General features: G+C 37.7%; 1 protein-coding gene across 4 annotated transcripts in view; it reads right to left on the bottom strand.

Annotated features, from left to right (window-relative positions):
• Positions 1-19,765: 19,765 nt before the first annotated feature.
• Positions 19,766-25,597, bottom strand: part of CPPED1 (calcineurin like phosphoesterase domain containing 1) — a 49,830-nt gene continuing 43,998 nt past the window's right edge. For all 4 annotated transcript variants that reach the window (XM_056336319.1, XM_056336317.1, XM_056336320.1 and 1 more), the window contains one exon: positions 19,766-20,974. In XM_056336319.1, coding sequence (XP_056192294.1) covers positions 20,742-20,974 — 233 coding nt within the window. In that variant the 3' untranslated portion in view covers positions 19,766-20,741. The remainder of the gene's footprint in view (positions 20,975-25,597) is intronic.

The following is a 25,597-nucleotide window of genomic DNA, read 5'->3' as shown; positions in this document are numbered from 1 at the left end:
ACTCCTATATTAATGATTCTGCATTTGATTAAATACCTCAAGCTCCTTGACTTCTGAGTGCAAAGCTTCTGAGAACAGAAATAGCCCAAGTACTGCATTAGAAACAGGCTGAGCTTGACATGGCAGAATAAACTTTTTAAATGTATGGATAGCACTGCATTATTAACTAGGAATGTGTTCATCTCAGTAAAGGTCTCAGGATACTAACTAAGTTTGATTAGGCAGAAGAAGTCTTAACCAATATTCAGTTGGTGCTTGTCTTCCAAGGGCAACCTGCTGGTACTTCAAGAGCATCTTAAAAACATCTCTGGAGTTAAGACTAAAGTAAAACAGCTATGGAATGTTTATCCATCATGCTGGATTTCAGAAATAAGTGTGAGGAATTCCAAAAATACAATTAGTAGTATCTAAAGAGAGTAAGTGTATGATATGCCTTGACAGCAGATCCAGCAGGTGAGAAATGTTTATTGAACTAGAAAATCATTGAGCATAAGGATATCCTTCTTGCTTCTATTAAATTTGACATGAGTGTTTGCAAGCAAGTTAATTGACACTGCCAAACCAAAACATGTAAAAATGAGTTAATCCCCAAAATTGGGATCAACTCAACATTTTAAAGAATGTTCTTGGTGTTTTTTTCCTTTTTTTGAGGGGGATATGAACTAATGTGCTGCAGATAGATGATCTTTGTCATTTGTTTTAGGTTATTTTCAGCCAATTTAGGGATCAGAAATGTTAAAATACAAAAGCTGAGATTCTTAAAATATTAAAAAGAAACACATTAAGAAAATGCCCCCCAACAGAACAGGTCTTGACATACGTGTTTATTGGTTAGCAATGGCTGGCACTCAACCAATTGGTTTACTTTTGATCCTTTTATAACCTATACTTTGGTAATGTATTTAAGCTAATGTTGTTTCTTTTTCTAGACTATACTATTCAACCATTGTTCAAAAAAGTAATTTCTTTCGTTTTGCATCTCTGGTAATGAAAATTACCCTGGGAAGAGTGTGTCAAGGAGCAAGGTCTGGGAATCTCAGCTATAAATCTGGGTTGATATCAGGGATTTTTAGTAGTACACTACATGTGGGCAGGCACACTGTAGAATGATGCTATTTTCCTGTGGCTTACTTCTCTATGACTTTGGAATTTATGTGAAACAGGTAAACAATTATTTGTTTGGGTTTTGATGGGTTTTTAAAAATTTTTTATTTATATAAAAAAAAAAATCCATTATCTTTCATTTCTCTTTTTGCACGTGTATGTTTTGTTTCTGACAGATTTATTAGGGAAGAAAGCAAGTCAGAATCTCGTAAGGTATACACTCAGTGGAATCTGGTTCAAGCTGTAGTGAATAGATACAACAAAGCACTTTTTCCAGAAATGTCATTTTGACAAAAAGATTTGGCAGCCAAAATTTTGTACGTCTACTATATTAGGCTTCGAGGAGGTGAACTACAAAAGCACATCCTTTTTTTTGTTTTTTTGTTTTTTTGTTTTTTAAATTAATTAATGCATGGATTCCTGCATTCTAGAAGTTGAAAACCATGGACGTACAAAAGCTGTGATCAGTAGATCAGACTGGCATTCTCTTTGAACAAATAAGAAAGACAGGTGTTACTGATATGAATAAAAATAACTTGCTAACAAATAGATTCTTGCAAAATAACATTGTCCCCGTTTGTTCCAAAGGACTTAAAGCTCTGTTTTCAAGTGGAATGGAATTTTCAGAGTACAATTCTAGGTTATTGTAGATGTTGGGACTTCTGTTGTTTGTGTGACATTTTGTTCCAAGTTTGCCAGCTTAAAGACCAATAAACGAATGGCTGCAAAACAGCATGGCTACCCAGGGTGTGAAACCAGTTTGGCGAGCCCTTTAGTATCATTATATTTTCTTCAACAAAAACGCAAGGGTAAGTGGAACTGCCATCAGAGGGTGCCAAAATAAGATTTTATTTTTCATAAATATTTTATGCTAAGTGTCAGGGGAAGAAGTTATGTACTTATTTCAACTTAAGTACATACTTTGAGCAGGGTTTGGACATATGTCCTCCAGAGGTCTCTTTCAAAATAAAATTTTCTCTGTTTCAGTGCTTTATGTATCAACAGAGTGTATGAAACAAAGTAAAATCATGTTCCTGATATCTTTGCAGACAGCAATATGCACAAATAGGAGTATTAGGGAGTGTTGTGCCTCCAGAATACCTCTTTATTTGCACATAAACTTATCAGAACTCATTAACACATCGGAACAGTTCATGGAGGATCCAAAGAGGACACACATAGGTCACACTTCATCGTATATGGCTTTAAGCTGAAAGAGGGTAGATTTAGATGAGCTATTAGGAAGAAATTCTTCACTGTGAGGGTGGTGAGGCGCTGGCCCAGGCTGCCCAGAGCAGCTGTGGGTGCCCCATCCCTGGCAGTGCCCAAGGCCAGGCTGGATGGGGCTGGGAGCAGCCTGGGCTGGGGGGAGGTGTCCCTGCCCGTGGCAGGGGGGTTGGAACTAGGTGATCTTTAAGCTCCCTTCCAACTCAAACCAGTCTGATTCTGTATAGCTACCAACAATTTTGGTGGGTTGTGCAGGCTTTCACTCATTTGTTAATTTAGCCTTTTCAGGGTCTTCCCAGTCCCATAGCTGTTTAAACAAGTGTATTATTGGCATTCATCTGCTTCATCACTTACTCCTAGACCATGGAAAGATACAATCCTGGGCACTTCTGCTCTACCTGCTGATGGGCTTTGATAAAACCTTCTCTTGGTAGTTGACGTCCCTTAGAATGCCTTGCTTGCTGAAGGACTTGTCACAGCATATGTGAGTCTGGAATTGGAAGTTTTATCATCATTTATCTTGGATAGGAGCATGCATCTTGGAGCCTGAAAGTCTTGGGATGGGTTTTTCTTTGGCTTGTTTCTAATGAAATTCAGAAAAATGAAGTGACTGGCAAGCTATTTACTTACTTGACACTTGGCATGCATACGAATATTTTACTGAATAGCAATGTGAAGGATGGTGTAGCCAGTCGCCATGTGACATATTTCTCTAGTTTGTATATGAATATGAAATTATGTCAATGAGCTGAGGTTACTTCTTTTTCTCCAACATATCAATAAATAGAAGTATTACATGTGCTTAGAGCTTTAATGTGATTAATGTCTCCACAGGATACCAGGATTTAATGTGTTGCATAGAAAGTTTAACATACAGTAGTATGCTCTTGCTTACCGTATTTGTAACCACTTCTGGTGTGAAAACTTGATCTGACTCTAAAAATAACATAAATTTTGTTTGTATTTTACTAAAGAAAAAAGTATTCACTGATTGTTATGAAGGAGGTTTCACAGTCAGTGAGGAACATTGTAGAAGCGTAATTAGTTGGATGATGATCTAGCATATTCAGGTAGAAACTAAACTTATTGGTGTGTCCAAAACAAGTCTGCCTGCCTTAATCTGTGTTTCATATAATTGTTACGACAAGGAAAGTAACCCAGTTTGATTTTAGTGTCCAAGAAGCCAAGAGAAATTGTCATTATTTTAAATGAAGAGTAGTTCAAATCAATGATGTAATATCAAAGCAGGGCCTTGTTGTATTATTCTAGCCTCATTTTTTCAGAATCCTAAGTAGTAAAAGTTCCCAGGAAATCTGTAATATAGTTGTGATCATAAGCAGTCTTTAAATTGGATTAGAAGTGAAGTTCCAGATTAATGTGTCCTATTGCATCCCTTTGGCTTCTTTTTTCCATATTCTGTTCTGATAGCACTATATACTGACAATTCTTGTATAAACAAAGGAGAAAGCTATTTTGAGGGCAGTGATTAGGTTCATCCTAATGGATGGTTGCCAAAATTACTTTTACCTGAGTTCTTGCCCTGTAATTTTCAGTGAAGTCAGTGATACTGCAGGTCAGCCTCTGTTCAAATGAAAACCGGTGTCTGAGGATTGGCATTTGAAAGCAGAAATGTGTAAGTATTTTTGAAACACTTAAGTCTCTGTGCGAGCTTTTGCTTTCAGAAGTGCTACCTTTCATATGCAGATCCATTTTCTGTCTTTGCAATATAAAAATAACCAATCTTAAAGAACTGCAGGTACTAAATGTAGTACTTAAGTTGTAATCAGCAGGCAAAATAACCTGCAGTTAATCACTTTCTTTCCTGTTCCTTTGCTGTGTGGCACAACATGGTGCAGCTCTCCTTGTATTTAGAGCAGAGCACTGGACCTGCAGTAGCTTTTCAAGTGTGGCTGAGGCTGGCAGCTGTGTTAGGATATGTAGTTCAGTAGCTCTGTTTTTTAAGTTGCATGATATCATCGTTTGTTGAGACTTGTTCCCAACGAATCCTGCTTTGACTGAAGCACTCAAATGCGATGGAAGCACAGAAACTAGCAGGGATAGCTGGTGCTCACCTGATTTTAAAACCCCAGTCAGTTAGTTACTGGAAGAGAACGAAAAGAATCAAGTGTTTGTCATAGGAATTTTAAAAACCAAAAATTGTAAAAATACTTGGCAAATCTTATTTTTCCCAAGATAGGAAACAGTCTTCTACCATTGGTCCTCCCAAAATCTTCCACTAGGTAACTGATGCAGAAGACTAAAATTGAGGGTGGTATGTTTGATAAATAACTCCGACGGACACAGAACTAGAAAAAATTTTGTGCAAATAATCTGGACCAGCCAAATTGTTCTGCTGTCCTTTGTGAAACCCTATATACCCACTGTCCTGCAGAGGTGCTGCCTTATTTTCTCTCTCCAGCCTTCAGCTGGGATTCTGGGGTGACTGAGGGTACATTTGCTGTTAGTACAGGAAGAAAGGTGTCAGGCTACAAATTCTTAAATCTACAGTTGTGAAAAATATGTTTCCTTAAATAGGACCAAAGCTTGCACAATTCCTCTGTATGATCAGGATGTACTCTTCGACAGAGAAATGCTAACACTTCCTGTTGCTTTTAAAATCTGTGCCTTGTTTTGACTGTGGGTTTCAGTCTTTTGAACAAATGCTTTTGTTCCACAACTCACTCAATCATCCGAATTTCTTTGGTTGTATTGTACCACCTGGAAAGGAAAGGAAAGGAAATGTTAACTGAAAGTTGCTATCTGCTGGGGGTGAATTACCAGATCTGCTTTTCTTGAGGCAAACATTGAAAAGAGCTTGTTACAATTTGTAGCTCGTTGACAACTTTAATCAATACTGGTGTGCAAGGCTTTCAGTTGGACCTTTCTGCAAAGTTCATTCAAAGTGTGATAGCTGATATGAGATGTCTCTGGTGTATGCTGTGCTAGATGGCAATGTTGAAGGGAATCTGGCTTAAAGCAGACACTGGTGTGTTTAAAAAAATGTATGTGTTGAACATAAGTATGAAAAGGATTTTTTCTCATGCTTTCTTCCTCCATATGCATACATTTTCAAAATAAATTTCCGTTCCTCTCGAGATGGAGAGTGCTCTGTGTTGTGTGGCAGTGATAAAGAGGAATAGTGATCATTCTCACACTTGACAATCCAACCAGATGATCGACATGCTTTATCAGCTGACTTCAGCTGTGGAGCACTCGTGAAGGGTAGGGACTTTTTTGTCTTTCAGGAGAAATATTGTGAGCTGTGAACCAAACTGATCATCTGCTCTGTCTTAAGCAGAAAGTAATGGTGATCTAAGTGTATTCAGTATCTCAAAGCAGTTATTTTGCTTTCTTGGTCTTAATTTCCCTTAAACAGTATCATCCAGCAGAAAGTAGAAAACATGTTGCTGAGAGTGAAGTCAAAAGCATATGATGAGTGCAATTGTACAATCTGAAGCATACCTCATCGTTTCTCTCTGTTAACACACAGTGTAATTAATGTGTAAAGATGAGGGGGAGTTCTAATTATGCATTTACTGAACATGACATGTTGTAAGATCATTGACAGCTAATTAGAAACTTCCAAACTTGTTCAGCACTCAAAGACCTTTTGTAATCAAATATAAATTTCAAATTTATGCCTTTGTATCTAACCTTATGTATATTCTGTTTTCAGTGGCCTTTAATAAAAACACACACCAGAACTTCAGAGGATTCAAAATGTTGACTAGTTTCCTCTTGCACTAATTCCTGTAGAGTAAGCACAAGAGCTTTTAGAAAAAGTTCAACAATTTAATTCACTAACCAGACATATATACATAAAAAGAATATTGATATCCTTTATAAAAAATAACATAGGAAGGGTAGAAAGGATATAGGTGTTGTGGTTTAACCCAGCAGGGAGCTGAACACTACATAGCTGCTCGCTCACCCCCCACCTCAGTGGGATGGGGGAGAGAACTGGAAAAAAGGTAAAACTCATGGGTTGAGATAAAGGCAGTTTAATAGAACAGAAGAGGAAGGGGGAATAATGGTAAAAGAATATGCAAAACGAGTGATGCACAATACAGTTGCTCACCAGCTGCTGACCGATGCCCAGCCACTCCTGGAGCAGTTTTATTGTTCACATGGTATGGAATATGGCTTTGGCCAGCAGGCATCAGCTGTCCTGGCTGTGTCCCCTCCCAGTGTCTTGTGCACCCCCAGCATACTCGCTGGCAGGGCCTGAGAAGCTGAAAAGTCCTTGACTTTGGAGTAAACATTACTCAGAAACAACTGCATCAGAGTGTTATCAACATTATTCTTATCCTAAATCCAAAACCCAACATTGTACCAGTTACTAGGAAGAAAATTGCCTTTATCCCAGCCAACACCAGGACAACAGGAAAGGATATAGAAGCATTTATATCACTCTGATAAAGTTGTAAACCTTTTATTGCTGCTCTGTGGCTCACATAAGATACCCTTGCTGTCTTATTCTCATTCTTGGTTTTGAGGTGGCCATTCCTTATTTTCCTAATTGTCACTAAATACTGTAGGCAAAAACTTCAGAAGTATACAAAGACTGAGGAACCTATTTCCCAGCCCTGGACACACTACTTTCAGCTTAGAATAGAACACTTCTGCTGTTTGAATGGCGAAGCTAGCACCTTAGCTGCTTGGCCAGCCAAAGTGTCTTGGAAGATTTTGGCTAATGGTGGTACCTAGTGACAGAACTACTGGGTAAAAGAAGCAGGCATGTTTTTTCACCAGTTCTAGGTAAAAATGCTTGAATGAATTAATACTGCAAAATTTGCAATATGATTATTTGAAGAATGTATTGCCCTCATTCTGAAGTAGTATTACTCTGTACGCAAGATAGTGTGAATAACTTATTCAGCAATTTGTCCAAAACATATTATGAGATGTGTTCAATAAAATACATAACATTTGATTGACCTTGATTCAGAGTACTGATGTCCTAATTTACAAGTGGGGTAAGGAACTAAAATCACTTCCACATGTTTTGGTTGATGCTAAATACTAGGTATTAAATTTTCCCGGTACCTTTGCTACTTCTACACTGCGCTTAGTGAAATTTAATGTCCAGGAGCAGAGATGATGACAGGCTGACACTTCTGAATACAACCCTTCCAAACAGTTTGATACCAGGTCAAGTAATCAAATTAGGATATTTCGGAGGATTACTAAGATTTTAATTTCCACCTCCTTTGATGTCACTTGGAAAGTGGCTAACAATTCCAGCAGATCAAAATGTTTTTGAATAATGTTTCTGGAGGCTTTTAGAGTCTTAATTTGAGTGAAACTTGGTTCTACTTTGCAAAGGCTGTAAGACTATTCGATCTCATAAGGCTTTCTTTACTAAAAAGCTTTCTTTGATAAATGGTTATTTTTATCAAGGCTTCTAAGTGCATTAAAATGCATTAGTCACATGTCTTGTTCAGTACTCATCACTGAAATATTAGCTACTCGGGGCTGAGGTGATAAAAAGGTGCAATGCACTTGAATACTCAGTAGTACATCACTTGCTGTCATGGTACCAGTTTTCAGGGGGAGTTCAGTCAAAGAAAGTTCAGTCTGTGAAAAAAACCCAGCTATCAGTCTATCCTTTATTCTTCTTTCCTACGTCTCTGAATGTGGAGTGCTGGCTGAACAATTTCCCTGACTGTTTCTGGACACAGGTGTTAATTTAAAATAATTTTATTGAACCTAAGTTGACACCATCAGTGTCTGAATTTATCCTGGTCCCTCTGTAATGCTTCAGTGTCTGATATAGTAAGAAATCCTACACACAGTTGGAGGCCCTGTTAAGTTTCTGCAGTGAAAATGCTGGACATAATTTAGTTTTCTGGTAGCATTAATGAGTCAAAGATGAACATAAACATTGCAGAAAAGGTTGTCTTGAGTTCCCCAGCTGAGAAATAAATAGAACTGATGGATGCACACTATATTTGCTAGTTCTTTGTTGTGTTAAAAAATGAAGAATTCTGATCTTATTTTTTTTTTCTTTTAGCTTGACTGTTCTTGCTGAGAGACTTCACAATGAAGCCTTTTTTCACCTCACCTGTCAAACAGTGACATGCTTTTTTTTTAAAGAAAGCGAGGGGTTATGATTTGTTTAGGCAAACTCTTTCCTGTGGCCTTGTAATGAGTCAGGCTGCTCCAGTGTTTTCCTACAGGGAAGACAGCTCATGTTTAAAGCCGCAGATGGGCTGACTGGTCAGTGCAGGATAAGAAAGATGTAACTGCATTCATCCATGCAGTCAAAATAGTAATTAAAAAAAGCCCCAAGTTCTGTTTGGTTTTTTTTTGGTTTTTTTTGTTTTTTTACTAATAGCATTTACAAATATTTTGCTTAAACGTTTAATTTCTAGAGATACATTCCTCACTCTATAGAAACTACTTGCAATGGAGTATTTCTACAGCTTGCTTTTAGCATTGATATAAAGAGGAAAAAGAGATAAACATCTGAGAAGAAAGCTATAAAACAGTGTATTGAGACACCCCAGAAGCAGGTACTTGAGATCAAAGTAAATTGCAGCAATAAATCTTCTGCTTGTTAAATGTATATAAAGAACTTTAAAAGAAAATTGCAAACTTTTCTCTCAGCCCATAAGTTCAGAAGGTAAGAAATAAACCTTAATGATAATTATTAACTTAAGGATTTGTATACTCCATGGCACTTGCAGAACTGTGTTTTTCCTCATGGGGATACAGTCCTAGACATCTTCTGTAGGTTTCGGGGTAAGAAGAGATTTATTTCTCTTAAAGTATATTGAATTAAAGATTCATTAAAATTTGATCATATTTGCCAAATTGTTCCCTTTAAATATGTATATTATTTTGTAATAAGCAGTAATATTCACCAGTTAGTCTGTGGTGTGGTAGAAGTACATCATGAATGTATACTAACACTACTAATGCGAGTGAACTATGCCTTGTCATTTTCAATATGCTGAAAAATTTTGAGTGCTGCCATCAAGCATCAGTTTGATTTCTGTCTCATTAACAGACCTTACTTAAAGATATCATTAATTCAGAGTTAACGGGAGGAATAATTAAATATCCTTTGTGTAGTGGTAGTTGAAATGGTAAGAAGCCACCAGTGAGCTGTGGGAAGATCAGTTAGAATTTACACTGTACCTGATAGATGAAGGTTTGCATTGAATATGTGCTTGAAGGTCTGTTTTGGTCATCTTTGAGGCAGGAGGTGAAGACAGCCAGTGGAGAATAAGCAAAGTCATCAGTAGTAAGGCAAAGGATTATCTCCCCATTGTAAAACAGACAATTCCTACAGCAAAGAAATACTTGAACAATCAATTGCTCGAGCTAAAGCAGACAACTAATTCCAGTATTGGCTAGCCACTTCACTTAAAAAAATTAGGTCAACCTCGGCAGCCATGGTTCACTGAGATTTGGTTGTAGAGCTGGAGTCTGAACCTCTGTCAGATCTCTGAGTCTGTCTTGACTAGGTTTTCTGGTTTACAGCCAACTACATTTTTTTCTGCTAAGGCTCTGTCAGGCGATGTCCTAATTTCAGAACAATATCTTCACAATGTTTCAGTCCCCAAGGGCAGTATCTACACCAGATTTAATTAAAACTGGGAATGCTAATCAGCAGGTCTTCCTGTAACTGTGAGATTTCGAAGACTGCAGTCACTATCCCAAAGTTCAGTGGCTTTTGCATTCAAACATTGTGGGAAACGCTGAAATAATGTTCCTGGGTCACAGATCTCAGAGTCTGTAGTGCCAGTGTTCCTTACAGTGGAAACTTCTGAATAGTGGCAAGTTCATTTGGGGATAGTATGTCTTCGGATACCTCGATATAAGGGTTGCATAATTGAATTCTATAACAAATACCCTTCCTACATTTGCAAAATATAAAATAACAGCAAGACTTTTTACGGATGAATCTGTGTAAGAAAGATATAAAAGACCTTGAATAATTTAGTGCCCTTCTTTGCAACGATTGGATCACATTTCTGCATTATAGCAGATTCGTGTTTCGAGGTCCTGAGGCCTTGGTTAGACAGATTGTCCTAACCAGAGCATCTCAGTTGCCCTTATGGCCTGTGCAACCGGATTTTCTTCCCAGAGTGTGTGTCCTCCCAGGGGACAGGGGGAAGCAGAAGCATGCTCAAAAGCTAGGAAGTACGTGAATGTCCTGAAGTGTAGCAGTTGCAACTAACAGTCAAACTCAGTAAGGGGGAGAATGAATTACTTTGCTGCTTTAAAGAAAGAAGAGGGGAGCAAAGAAGAGGGAATCAAGTGAAGATAGTAAGCAATAAATGTAAATGCTTAAATTTGCATTGCTATAATGTTGTCTAAGAGTACGGAAATTTCATGGGTTATATTTTACTTCCACAGGAAGTTTTGTGTTTATATTTAATTTCTAGGAACCCAAGGGCAAAGCAAAGCAATTAAAATGTTGAAGACTTAAAAATAAACTTCTGAAGCTTCAAGTAAAATACCTTTAGCTGATTAGCGCTACAATGTATCTTTAATGAGAAATAAATTAGGATTGCATTATTTCTTAGGAGGATAAGGAGAGGCATTAGATATCTGCATTGATAATGGAGAGCTTAGAAATAATGTAAAACTGTGAGCTGCTTTTCTAAAAGAAGTTAGGAAACTTCTATATGGCCTAATGCACAGATAAGGAAAATGGTGAAACTAATAAATTTGTGAAAGTCTAAATGCTTATTGTGAGGTGAATTTTAACACAGTCCCATCATTCTTCTGATTTGTTTAGACTCACCCCTTTGATACGTATCTGTGTGTCTCCATTTTTGTCAAATCATTAGTTTGTCTTGGAAGTCTGATTTTAATGCAAGCTATATAAAAAGTGCAGGTTGTAAAATTTAGAATTAATGTTGAATGACCCACATATAAAATACTACCTCCTGTATCATTTACCCACAGCAAACAAAATTCTATTAAAAACAGGGCTCAAAAATACGATTTACAAAATATTTCTTCTTAGTTATCCTATTGTGGCAGTGTACCAAATGTAGGGAATAAGAACAGTCCTTTGATTGGGAAGATCCACAGCATTTATGTTTTAAAATCAATTGAATTTTAAATATGCGTTTACTGTCTGGGTTAAATTGCTACACAGTGAAAAGGAATGCTGTTCTCTAAACAATAATTGCTCTATTTCAGCTCTCAAATTGGGTCACAGTAACAGACAGCATTCTCTGTTCTTTCTTTCTGTCTCTTTTTCCTTGCTTTCATGAAAAAGTGATTGAGTACACCGCATTATGGCAGTGTACTCATAAAAATACTATTTTGGTGAAGGATAGATCCTCTTCCTCACCCCTGATTTTGATGGAATTGTATTGTAAAACACCTTGAGGAAGAACGTAGAAATCTGCGGTCTGAGCAAAATTTGCTGAAATGCACTGAATGAGTATAGCAATCCCAGGTGTTGCTGGAATTTGTTTTTAGTAATGAACACTTCACCTTCTGTATAGGACTGTGGTAAAATGAAATAAATTGGAATGATTAATCTTACACTATTTTACAGTAGTCATGTTCCTAAACATGCTTTTTAGTCAGAAAAGAAGGACTGGGTATGAAGGGGAAGTGGTCTACAAAGCTAACGTGCTACATCGCTTATATATCAAATTGCTCTGACAATTAAATAGGCTGGGTAGAGTTTTTTAGGTGGCCACAGCTGTTACCTTGTGAGTCAAAGCAGGAATGCTTTGGCTCAGCCTGCTTTTTACTGAAGTATGTGCATATTTAAAAGGGTATTGATGGGATCTGTGGAGCTGCAAGGAAATACTTTGCCCTGGTTTGAACACAGTGAACAACAGGGCAATTGGGGAACCTACCCATATGGTATACATAATGTATAACATCAATCAGTATTTATGTTGTTAACAGTGAAAATTTCTTGATGTTGTGTTGCTGTGAGTACCCATGTTTGACAAATGCCATAGACCAGATCGAGCCACTCGCTAGCAGAGAACTAGTCAAATAGCCTGCGGGAGCACCCATGCACCTGAAGAGTGTCAGGGAGAGGATGGTGTTGACATCCAGCTGACGAAGGTAGCCAGTAGCATGTACTGAGTTGCTTCCCAATACTGTTTCATTTCTTCCCCACGTCTTTATGTTCTTTTTTACATGTCTTCCAGTTTGCATCCTGCTGGGTGGAAGGTGGCTTCATGGGGTAAAAGATCAGGCCCTGACCTGTTGACTTCTGCCCTAGCCTTATTGCACTGAGCCTCGCCCATCCTATCTTAGATTTAATCTATAACTCTGAGGTAAGTCCACAGGAGTGGGAGGGCTTGAGGGGAGATGGTGGCAGAGGAAACAGAATGAGGAGCTTCACAGACAGTGTCTGAGCACATGTATGATGTTTCTGTCAGCTCGTGTCCTGCCTCTGCTGTGGTGGAGGGCTGGAATGAGATGTGGTGGGAACGGTGACTCCTTTCTGCAGCTTGGAAAAAGTGAAGGAAAAAGAGGCAAAGGGAGTGGCTATAGTAGGGAAGTCTTCCTATCCCATCTGTGTTTTACTCACTGTGTAGAGGAGGTGTAAATTAATTGCTAGACCAGTGGAAGGCAGAAGAGGTTGGGTAACCTGGGTGAACTGCTTCAGTGGAATTAAGAGTTTTGACAGCAGGAATCTTGGTAAACCCAAATCAGAGAGCACTCATAAGTGAGAAACCTGAGGCATTATCTTTAATTAGTGTCTGGATTAACATAATGCTACCTGGAATGGATTGAATGCATGGTACTCTACATTTCTGTGCAAACGTATGTCTGTGTACTACTACTGTTGCATGCTTCTTAGGAATAGAGCTGTTGCTGCAAATTCTGTGCGCAGCTGATGATCAGGGAAATGGTACATTTGTGTATGGGAGGGAGTAAGTGCTTTCATCCCCAAAACATTCCAAATCAGGTAGCAGTGCTGGCATTGTTTAGACTTCAAAGATGTAAAAGATAATAGGCTCAATAAAAGTCTCTGGATGCTTATTAGCTTATGTTGTGTATAACCAGATCTATGACTGCTTTTCAGCTCTAATTGTCCTCTTTGTACATAACAGAATTTTCTGTCATTACAGTGCAGGGATGAATGGCAAAGATGACCTTTGTGTTGCTTTGTATTTAGGTTTTGTTTCAAAATGAGAAATGAAAATATTAAACGTGAAAAAATATGAGTAAGAATGTTAACCAGTATTTTTAAAGTAAAACACGTATTTTAACATGGTTTTTATTTGGCAATTTCTGAGGTGCATTTCTGTAAGCAGCGGAAGGCCTGCTGCCAAAGGGCACTTTGGTGTCTTTGGAATGAGCACATCTAGTCCAGAAGCTCAAATCTGAGGCATTCTTTTGTCTTTGGTAGACCCAGGATAGCTTAGGGATGCTGGATGCAAACAAACATGACACTTTGAAAAGTTTTAAGATTTCCAGGATTTTTTTGTTTCCTAGCACAAATCTTCTAAGCCATTGAACAGCCATGTTGTTTAGAGAGATGATTATAACTTGTAGTAGGCCTAAGTTTTGTCTTATTTTGGTTTATTTTACCTTTTCTGGTATATTTTTTTTTTTAGGATGAGTGTATTTTGTTGCCTTAGCAAAAGTAGGTGTTTCCTGAAGGTGCTGGGAATGATAATATGAGCTATGGTTAGTATTGGGAGCAAGGGTCAGAGGAAGAGGTTGAAGCAAATGTTGCAGTGACATAAAATATCTAAGGTTTGAACTCAAGTAGAAGTTTATAGTTGCATAAAAACCACCCTTCCCACAAACCTTCACAGATCAAGTAGCTGCAACATGGGCATGCAGCCAGCTGTTTTGTTTGTTAAAAGATTGTCCTGGACACGCAGAGCATGGCTAGTCCCTGTATTTGTATTACGTAGCCTTGTTGCAAAGTAAGGATTTTGGTGATTTGGAAGTCAGCTACAACCTTTTCCAATGCCCAGTGGCTTCTAGGCCACACCTTGCCCTTTCACCTTAGCAGAGTAAGAGCTAGTTATGGATAGAGGTAAACATTGTCTCCTCCAGAGTTAGCCTAACCTTAACTAAAGGTTAGGAATCTTGTCTAAATGACACCTAGATGATCACTGTAGTCAGTAGAGGCATCTTCAGGGGCAATTCAGTCCATCTCGCTTACACATCAGTTGCAGGATAGGATGAATTACCTGCTGGAGTTCCATACTTCTGTGTGTAGGAAGGAATCTAGTTGCCCAGACTGGAACACCAGCTGAAGTAAAGTGAGATGGCTCCATCTCCTCCTCATTAGTTATGACAGCCCAAGGCTTGGAATTAAGTAAGGATAAGCCTAAGTTTAGCTCAGGCTTTGTAAAAAAAAAAAAAAAGGCAGATTTATTGTCTTTGTGCTCTGTGTCCTATTAGCACCTTCTTGGCTTCAGTGCTTGCGGTGTGCCGGAAGAACCATGTTCTTCTGTGGCAGTATTATCGTTGTCTCACATGTATCCAAATACAAGTCATTAGTTTCCTAGCTGGTGTGCTGTTGACATATTATTCAGAAGATTTCTGGACAGGCAGGTTGCCGTGTGTGGGCCTGCTGATTTCAGTTGGTTACAGCAGTATGAGATACATTCCTATATTTCTATGCCTTTTTTAATATGGAAATGGGTGAGAAAGATTGGAATAAATATAGATAATGCCATTACAAGTTCATTCAAAAGGCCACATTGTATTTTTTAACAGCGCTATAACTTTCTAAACAATGTTCGAGAAAGACAGGGATATATTTAGAAGATTAATGTTTCAATTGCTGGCTACCTGAAAGTGAAATAACACCAGTATAATTTTAAATAGGACGAGGCCTAATGGGCCTCCTAGAGGAAAAAAGCTGTTTATTGGTAGAAATGTAGTGAACTACCTGCATTTGACAGAGTGCTAATGGAGGGGATTACTTCTAGAGAAACAAATGAAAATGTCAATTAAAAAAAAAAAAGTAACAGCTGTCTGAGTTGTGGGGTTTTTTTTCTTCTTAAAATTGCTGGGTATGTTTTTGGTATTGAGCGAGGTTTGTGTCTGTTGCCTTACTTCTGTGGGTGGTGTCACCTCCCCCCCCAACATCCCGTCCCATGTCGTCGTGTGTCAGTCCGTTCCCCCCCCCCAGTATCTGCTGCATCACAGTTGGATTCCATTTAGATTGGAGGCCAATTTAATATTCCGGTTTGATGCTTTTTTTCTATTATATGTTTTATTTTTCCGTTTTTTTACAGAGCACAGGCCTGCATTTATCAGCTTTGAATTGCCTAATCTTCAGATGACTGAGTAACAATTAATAAAACCCCTTTATGTTGGGGAGAATGGGGTTAGAATAGGTGCAAACTTCTCATGAGACCTTGCTCCCTAGTAAGAGGAAATAATTTTGCTAAAACAGATAATCTAAAAATACCATGACAGCATCCATTGTGCTTTCAAGCAGCCATTGGAATAACCTTAAACATGGTGGATGTGGAAGCTGCCACATGCCAGAATGGAGCTGTAGCAGCAGATTCACACCTTGGGCCTTAACGTGCCTGGCCATAGAAAGGTTTCTCATATTAGCTCTCTTTTTAGTAAATGTCTGCTATTTGCCTAAGAAATTTGCCCCTCTGCTGGATGTTATTTTGGTAGTGGATCATGGCAACTGGCTGCTGGTGGCCCTAAAGCATCTGGCTTTGCATTTCCATACCTGCCAGTGGTGTGACGTCTCATGTCACCATAGAGTAGGCAGATAAAGAAGTTCCTACTAACTGTAGAATATTAGTGAAGTTGAAATTCCCTCTTTACAATTTTCTACTGCAAACCAGCATTTCTACATGGTGACTGTCACAAAGTAATAGGTAATGTCAGGGTTTGCTTGGCAGGCAAGCTTTCTGATAACTAATGTGTGTGTAAATGTTTCCCTTGGGTTAAGGGATACTGCTGCATTCAAATAGTAGTTGCAAAGGAGACTTAATGAGACCATTAAGGGAAGAAGCTTATTCACAGCATTAACATCAGCTGAAACAATGACGTATTAGCCTGCAACAGCTTGTACGATGACATACGTAAACAGAGGAACTGTGCATTTTTAAAGCAGTTTTGTATATTTGCTTATGTTAGATGTGTCTAAGTATTTGTTCTCATAGCAGAATAAAAAACAAGCTACTTGAGGATCATGTCTGGAAAAACCAGATACTAGAAAACAAGTTGCAGTGCTGAGGCAAGAAAGCAGTCATTGAAGCTGAGTGAGCACAGGACATTGGGTCTGCAAATAGAGATGGTGGAAGAGACTTTACTTCTGCCACTGCCCCTTCCCAACATAAAATGTGATTAAGTTTTAACAAGACATCAAGCATTTATTGCCTGTCTGTAATCTCCAGAAGTTGAATACTGTAGTCCTATCAAAATACTGCCTCTTAAAACTTGCAAGACTAGCTGCTGGACACTAATGAACTAAAGGCCAGCAGTACACAAACAAGTGTATTCAAGGCTTAATGACCTTTCTGGAAAGATTTGGAGGAAGTGTGTTTCTAAATTCGTTGCCTACACTGAAACTGACAAACCAAGGTAGATCTCAAAGACTTTTTTAATAATTTTTCTCCTGTTCGTAGGTCTCCACCTCAGATTATGTAGTATTTGGTTACTTTCACAGGTTGTTCTGGTGTTCTCATATGAATTTTCCACATTTAATAAGTCATCAGGGGTTATCTCAGCCTTTTAGCTGCCTGCAGGAAACCAAAATTAATTGTGGTCAAGATTTTTTTTCCTTCTCTGCCCAACCCTTTGAGTCCACAGAAATGCATGAGGACTCTATCCCTGTTTCATCAGTAGTTAGAACTTGTAGTGACATCGTGTTTAAAAGTCAGTCATATGCTGACAGAGAGTTACAATTATCAGCCCTGCTGGAGATACAAAATTAATGTCCTCAACATCAAAATATGTTTTTTTAGATTATAATTAGTGTCTCCATGGGTGGATTGTTTCATAATTTACCATAATATGAATTATTTTACTTTACATAAACAAGATGAGGCACTGTGACCACAAGGACCTCTGCCATTTTAGATTAGTTAAAGCATCAGTATCAATTCTAAATTAGCCAATTATGCTAGGAAAAGTGATCAAAGAAAATTTGTCATTTATGCTGGTAAAAAAAGCGCATTCCTCTTTTATTTTTTTAACTCTGCTTCATACAGCAATGTCCAGCAACACACTGTGGTTAAAAGTCCTCCTTCCCATGATTGTATTATATAAATGAGGATGTGTTTTTCATGTGAGCTGTACATAATTGCATCCACTTCATATGAATGAGAAATTGGGTGGAGGTTTCAAGTTGTCACTCAAAGTAAGAAATGTTTTGCAACAATGTACCTTGCAAGGGAAATAGATTTTATTTATTTTCCCTCTATCTTAGATTTTAGGATGCCCAAAAGTTTAGTATGTGTGCTAACTTAAGACTACTCTTGTAGACAATGGCAAAATTAGCAACTAATGAAATGCTGGATACCCCTTCCTATTTCAGGTAGTGCAGGCAATTCTCAATTCACTGAAATGAGGCATGGGCTCAGTACTCAGGTCAAAGTACTGCAGAGGCCATTCCTCTGTGTCAGCTGACGTTACGTTCATCAGAGTGTCAGGCTACAGAGTAATAATAATGCACACAACTTGCTGGTCTCTCACAGTTTAATTTTCTTCCTTTGAAAACTTGCAGGGTAAGAACCCAAATCATTATCTGCCATGTTTCAAATATGAAACTCAAGAGAATATTTTTCTTCATCTTGTGAAGTTAATTACATTTGTCATCAAGTCTTTAAGACTATATCTGGGTTCTTCTACTTTACCATCTAGTTCAGTAAACAATAATAGAAGTACACTCACTACTTAGTGATCACCTGTCCTCCTATCATGAACACATGGGATAGAAATCCAGGCAAGAGCCTACAAAACACGTATGGCTACACAACGCTAGTGTTAGGTCCCACAATCCTACACAGGGCAAGGATTTAATTAAAATCAGCAGCCCAACTTTACTGTTTTATAAACCTCCACACTGAAGACAAATCTGGTAATATTTTTACACATGAACATTACAAGATATTCTTAGAAATCACTAAATAAAAGAAGAATTTAGGATATAGAGAAACCTTTATTTTTAAAACTGAACTTAAGCTTTGTACTTAAGTGGTATTTTCATGACAAAATGCCATGGAATTTCTTCTGGTGAAGTGACACATGAAAAAAAATACTATTAAGAATCAAAATTATGCTTATATAAACATTTATGATGTATAGTAGTACACTGTAACTCTGAAAATTTTAGAACACTATATACTACTACTATTAGCATTTTCATGTTTGTGGGAAGACTTTCTCCCAAAGTTCTGCTTCGATCTCCCAAGCTTTATATATATATATAGTTAAAAATTATATCCTTTAATAAACAGGCATATTTAAAAAACTGTTTAAATTTTTCCTCCATTCAGCTTTGCAATATTGCGCTGGACCAGAGAGAATATTCCATGTTCAGATTATCTCAGGTCCCTCTGCTGAACTTCTTCATCCTCATGATATAAATTGACTTAAAAGGTTTAAATCAGAGAGAGACTATTCTTCCCTCTGCAAAACATAAACTAGCATTGTCTCATTCCTGAAACTGTTAATTAGCTGTGATTACAAAATAGCTCTCAGCTCTGTAAGACTAAATTTTAAAAGTAGTCAGTGGCTGAAGAGATATCTAAGTACATAGATTTTTAAAACCAGTATCTGAACTAATGAGTGCTTAACTCCAACGAAACTGCCACTTGGGTACTTAGGTACCTACCTATTGCAAAGTAATCTAGTCTTAGATTTTAGTTCTCATTTCCCAGATGTTCCCTTGAAAATGAGACTGTGAAAACATTCAACTAAGCGAAACCAAGTGGGGAATAAAAGCAAAATAATTTTCTTTCTTTTGGAATCAAACATTACCTGTGCCTAGGTTATTGTTATGGGATGGTAGCCCACATTTGGTCCTGTCCATCTGCAGGTACTGCTGGTTCACTGGTGCAAGGAAATGCTACAGAGGTAATTTTAGAATCTCACCAGTTCCACAAATCAAGCTTGAAGGAGCCTCCTAGATAAAACTGTTATGACTAAAATGTAGAGAAACTGACTCTTCAACACAGCGTTTCATCTCCCTCGCCCCATTTAAATACCTGTAATATCCTCTAGGGAACAATGTTGTATGTTAGTATACAGAACAATGGATAGAATGCATTACTTCTTCAGCCACTGTTGTTTGTGTTCTTTCCTCTTCAGGTGCTCAAGCTGCATGCTCTCTATTTCTAGATAACCTGTGGCATGGATTATAGTATGTTCAACTAAATACATAAAAAATACAAGCAGGTATGTGTTAAATTATGTGAAGACTTTTTTTTTTCATATTTAACAGTAAATAAATAGGATACACTTGCTAAAAAAAAATAGGTAAATCGCAGCACACAAATTTCATTTTATATAATTTATTTTTAAAGACTTATCCCAGTGAAGAAAATACACTTTTTAGGGGTTTCAACATTCAATATTGTATAATAATACAGTAAGGCACTCTCATACTGCATTTGAAAATCAAAGCTCTCCCCTTGTCTAGGAATCAACAAAGTGACTTCTGATAACAGTATTATGTACAGAATATTCTCCCCATGCAATTATTCCAACTTTTGAAGCTATAGCAAGAATATGTGTTAATTGAATGGTAGTTAAATTTCAAAAGGAAAATAGTTTTTCCATGTTTAGTTTTTGTCAGGGGCACCTATATTAGCTTCATTTACAGACTTTCCATTACATAAAATCAGGATATAAAAAGACACCTGAGCTGTGACTGCTAAACAGAATGTGTTTGCTCCCGTATTTCTGCTGGCTCTGAAAAACTAAGGAAGTAACATATGGGAAATGGTAGAAAATACTATGTCTAGGTAACAAGATCTGATGCAAAGGTTGCTAAAAGTCAGTGGGACTGTGGTGATTTCAGAGGTTTTGTTTTTACAGAGTAAAAAAATGCCCCATTTATATTATCCAGAATGTAACAGAAATGAGTAAATTTATTGATGATAAAATAATTTCTCAATATGAAACTAAAATAGACTGGAGTTAAAGAGTTGTGTAGAAGCTACAACTCTCACTCTGATACGTTCCTCTCTCATAAGAAAGTCTTCTCTAGAAGCAAAGTAAAAATTCTCAGAACAGTTCTTTTCAATGATAGATTACCGTATTAGTTCTGCTATTTTTCCATACTCCTCACAGGTCTCATTTTCAACAAGATAAACATGTCAACAGCTTTCTTGTTATTTAGGATGATAACAAATAGAGATCTGTTCTGGGGCATGGTGCACAATCAGAAAACTGTAGCTTCACCTGGGGGAAGCTTTCTGAAACTTTTTATTTGTCTAATATGGAAAAAAAATCATACCATTTGACATAGCCTAATTTTGCTTTGCAAGCATATCTAGCAGCTCTTTCTCTATGCCTTGACTGCTCAGTTCATTTAAACTGTAGTATCTATGAACAATCTTTTCAGCTGTGACAACAACCACTCGAAGCCCATGCGTGTCTTCTCCCAGTTGACATCCTATTGCTGATGAAACCACCATTTCCAGTCCTCTGTAGGACCCTCCAGCATTCCTATGGTAATGTCCAGAAAACACAGCTTTAATGCCTGTTAAAGAAAAAAGGAAAAAAGAGAGTACACATTTAGTTAGCAGTTGCAGGTTATGTATAAAATGTGTTTACAATAAAAGATAATGCTGCAGTTATATGCTGAGGCTTACACAGCTGCTGGGGTTGTAGAGAAAGTTCCACAGCAAGTACAGCTACAGGTGTTATGTTTATCTTCATTCTTTAATGGTTCATAAAGCATAAAATTAAACCATCTACGTGAACTTGTATTTTAAACAAATAATTAGTAAACAGCAATAAATAATTCTAATAGTAATAAATAATTCATTCTGCTGTACTAGCTCTGCTTAGGGTTATTGGACTCCAACTTCTTTATGCTTACTACAAGGTGTGTTTGTCTTCTTGGTACTGCTTTGGCTAGAAAGAAGGAACACTCTAGAGGAGGTTGATTAAAATCAGAAAAAAATTTTCAGTGATAGCCTAAAGGATGATGCTACTGAAACATGAGTTGAAAGCCAAGGACTGCGGAGCTGTATTTGTCAATTAACAAACAAAATTTTCTAAGGAGAGCTTAAACCTTGTTTACCCAAGGCTAGTAACCTTAAAAAAAAAAAAAAAAGAGAAGATAATTTGTAATCTTTTCTCAAAGACATCAGCGGGGGTGGGGTGGGTATCCACTGATGGAACAGAGCCAGGTACATCAAAGAAACCAAATAAGCAGAAGAGGTTGTGAGTTATAATAAGAGGGGAAGAAAGATGAGAACAACCAAAAAAAGGAAAGGTTGACAACCTGCAAGAGGAGTCAGGCTTGGTAATGACGTGAATGAACATTTATCTAGTACAGGGTACAAAGCAAGCAGGTTTATTCTGATTTCCTCTGTATTTTTAATGATGTAAGGCTGTAATGTTTCTTTCCTTTTACAAAAAAATAGACTATTTATATATTTGGACTGTTTGGGGGTAAAAAAACTACTCCATTATAAACTTGAAAAGAAAGAAATACATTTGATCTATTGTAGGAGACAACAGAATGCTGTATTGAAAATTTCTGGGAAGGTTGCATGCAAGTAACATCCAGGCTTGGTCAGAAGTAGAAGAAAAGCTAAATGACAAGCATCAGCAGGTAAGGAGGACAAACATGTTTCATATTTAAGGCTTTATAATGTACTTTGAAATCCTTGGCCAAATCACTGTCTAACTGATGAGCCAAATGAATGTTTTAAAGTCCAACCATTCTTCCCCTTTTCTCAGAATACGATAATTGAACAAAAATTAAGTTTGCAAATGCTATCTGATTTTGACCAGCCTCTAAAGACGATCCATATGCCAGGTCTACTTGCCTGCCATACTCCTCAGTAGCTATGGGATTTTTGCAGAAATTTTGAAACCATTTCAAATCAAATGAAATTGTGTCATCCTCACCTCCACACCAGTAATTTCTGATTTTGTTTCTTCTACATTGCAAACAGAAGCAAATAAATTGGTAGAAGCTGTATTTGCTACTCTGAATGACTTTTCTGATTGTCTTTAGAGGTCAACTTCATACTACCAAATAGATTATTTTCCCTTCCCCATGTGATGTTTTATAAATTTAATCAAATGTTTTTATTAATACAAAATAATGAAACCTTGTTTAGTCTTGTGAGTCAAAAAAGTAAAGAAAAAGTCATTTTGATGCTAAGTAAGTATTTTTCCTGTCACAGTTTGTAAAACCATTAACAACAGAGTTGAGAACCTAGATTCTTCCTAAGAGAAAATATGCTATCATAGACAGGCATTTCATTTCCAGGTTATGTCACCAGTTAGCCATTCTGTGCACTGTTGATAGATACAGCTGAGCATCATAGTCAACAACATTTGTAGTTCAGCAAAAAAATCATTCATCAGCTTTCTTGCTAATTTAAGATGGTGCATATTTTATTTTGAATGAAAATGTGGAGTTAGTATAAATAGCTAATTTTACAAACAGGTTTCAGGATTAATTTTTGGCATGCTCAGTCTAAGATCCTTGGATTTCAGACTATTGCAGTTTCCTGAAGCTGCATCTAATGCTATTTTATACTGTTGTGAAACAGAAAAATTACTGGACCAGATGGGAATTTTGTTGTTTATCATCAAGTGCAAAACATGTAAATTAGTTTCATATTTTGTTACAGGAACTGCTTAGATCTGATGCTGATTTACAAAACTATTAGTGACAACTCAAAAATTTTCAAATGCACCTGAAGGATTTAGGTGTAATTTCTCTATTGAAATACAATAGGTTGTGTGCTCCTTAATCATAGTAACACTTTGATGGCTCTACATAAAGCATCTCAAAATATATTAATACTAAGTGACTCAGAAAACACTTCAAGTATTCCCTGACAACCATGACTAGATAGCCAGCAGGTCATCAAAATAACTGCCTACTTTATGAAACTGAATCTTTCCTATTAGTTTACTATGTTGGCTAAAAACCTGCTGTGCTATAACAGGAAAATGCTGGCACTATTCTATAGATGCTGTACCTTGCTGAACATAATTTGTGTTTAATTGAAAAATAAATTAACAAGCAAAGATCTAAACATGTGCCTGTTCCAGCGGAGGACAGCAGAGAAGGGTGAAGCTTAGCATGTGTGGGGACAAGCGCCAGCTATTATGGGCTGTGTGGGGTGTGCCCTGATGGCACTCCTTTCCTCTGCACACAGTGAGGGTCTTGTTTACCACCCCAGGTTAAAAGCTATCCTTAAATTCGCAGCACTGATAATTACCTTTCCAACCATTGTTTTTATCATTACAGAATAATGAGTAAGCCTATAAAGATACACAGGGACAGACACTGTGATGACAACATCAAACTTCATTTGTTATTTTTCATATATTCCAGCCATCTGCCATTCCATGCTTAACAGGTAAGAGATGCTTAGTCCTGTTCAAGTGGTAGGCCAGAGAATGGGTAATCTGTGAGATGCTATAACCTTAAATGACATATAAAAAACTCAAAAGCTAGCAGCAGGTGATTTTTGCCTTCAGACAGCAGAAAGTCTGGAAAAGAGTAGAGGCAATTTAAAGGCAGAGAGCTGTGATTAGGAATGCACTATAACTTCACAAGGAAATCCTTGTTTTTCTGGCCAGAAACACCTTCCACCCTTTCTCCTGCAGTAGCTTTAGACCTCTTTCACAGCAATGAAATGAAAAGGAAAGTGAGGTGAACTTGCTTTAAGACCGTTGGCTACATATGTCCTTTTCTTTTGTGGGAGTGATTTGAAGACTGATATAAAATATATAAACTAGGCTCAAAGTATTGTTAAAAATTAAGCAGCTTGGAAAGCAAAATATAAATTATTCTGCTGTGTGCCTGGTAAAAGCTGCACAGGCTTTCATATTTCAAAATCCAAGGCCTTCCCAAATAGCAAATGACTCAAGGTGGAAAACAGAGAATGATGTTACCTTTATATTGAACAGTGGTACATGGTCATTGTCAGCTAGAACTTGTCTGTTACCGTATTTTAGTTTATCAGTACTAATTTTCTTTGTGCAGTGTAACCTGCTCATCTGTCTGGTGCATGAGTTACGCTTGTTAGTAAATCAGCATGATAACTTTGAGAGCTTGCTCTGACTCAGCTGCTGGGACCTAGCAAAACAGTTCATGGAGGTTTTGGGGGGCTTTTTTATTTGTTTGGTTTTAGTTTTTTTTTAAATCTTAGGAGAAACCCAGTCATAGAATCACAGACTCATTTAAGTTGGAAAGGACCTTTGAGATCATCAAGTCCAAGATTATCTTTGCCCCTCCTTTTGTTTCTAATGTATTTGTAAATACATTACGTGGCGGGCCGTACCAGACAAGGGAGTTTTCTAGTAACATCCCTTACCCAGGCCCCAGGGAGGCAGCAGACTTCCCTGGGGGCTGGGGCTGGTTGGCATCGCAGGCCCTCCACTTCTCTCAGAATACCTCAGAAGGCAAAGGTGGAATATAAAAGCCCTGTGACATAATGGGCTTTTTGCACAGTTTCTGTACTTCCTAGATATTATTTGGGTCCATAAAATAATAATATAAAGATGTTTTACAACTGATGTTACAGTCAGTGTGAGCAGTCACTTCTCAACTGCTACCATGTTGTAGATTATTACAGTGACTGTTTAACATACATGTAAGTCAGTCAAGCAGCAGAACTAAGTGTTTCTTTCCTATTACATGCACACCTGTCCAAACCATGAGGCTGCACTTGCCACCTCCATCCCCCAACCCTTCTGCAGTGACAGACAGAATGTGTCCATCTAGAGCTGTTTATGGCATGGCTGGGCATTCTCTTCTCTTGCTTCCTAATACAGAGAGCAAAACTGAACATTGTGGGACCTTTACATATGACATCCTACTCATTAAAGTAGGATCGATCTTGCCTTGTGGCATTGTTTGTAAAAGAACAAGCCCTGATGGGCTAGGAGTGGATGCTGAGTAGATGAGGCTGCTTACTGCAGCCTCTGAAAGCATTTGTGGGGAGAACATGACACACTAAGCTGAACGTTACCGATTTGCTTTCAACTTGGAGCTGCCTGTAATGGATCCACATATGCAGCACTTTCCTGTCCCTCAGGTGCTTAAATAAGGATCTCTGGCAGCATTCTAGATTCTACTCTTAGTCTCACACCTAGCATGGACCCAACTGTATCTTGGTTTTTC

This window comes from Falco biarmicus, chromosome 4 (genome assembly GCF_023638135.1).
Source record: "Falco biarmicus isolate bFalBia1 chromosome 4, bFalBia1.pri, whole genome shotgun sequence".
Lineage (NCBI taxonomy): Eukaryota > Metazoa > Chordata > Aves > Falconiformes > Falconidae > Falco > Falco biarmicus.
This window is presented reverse-complemented; position numbering and strand designations above follow the sequence as displayed.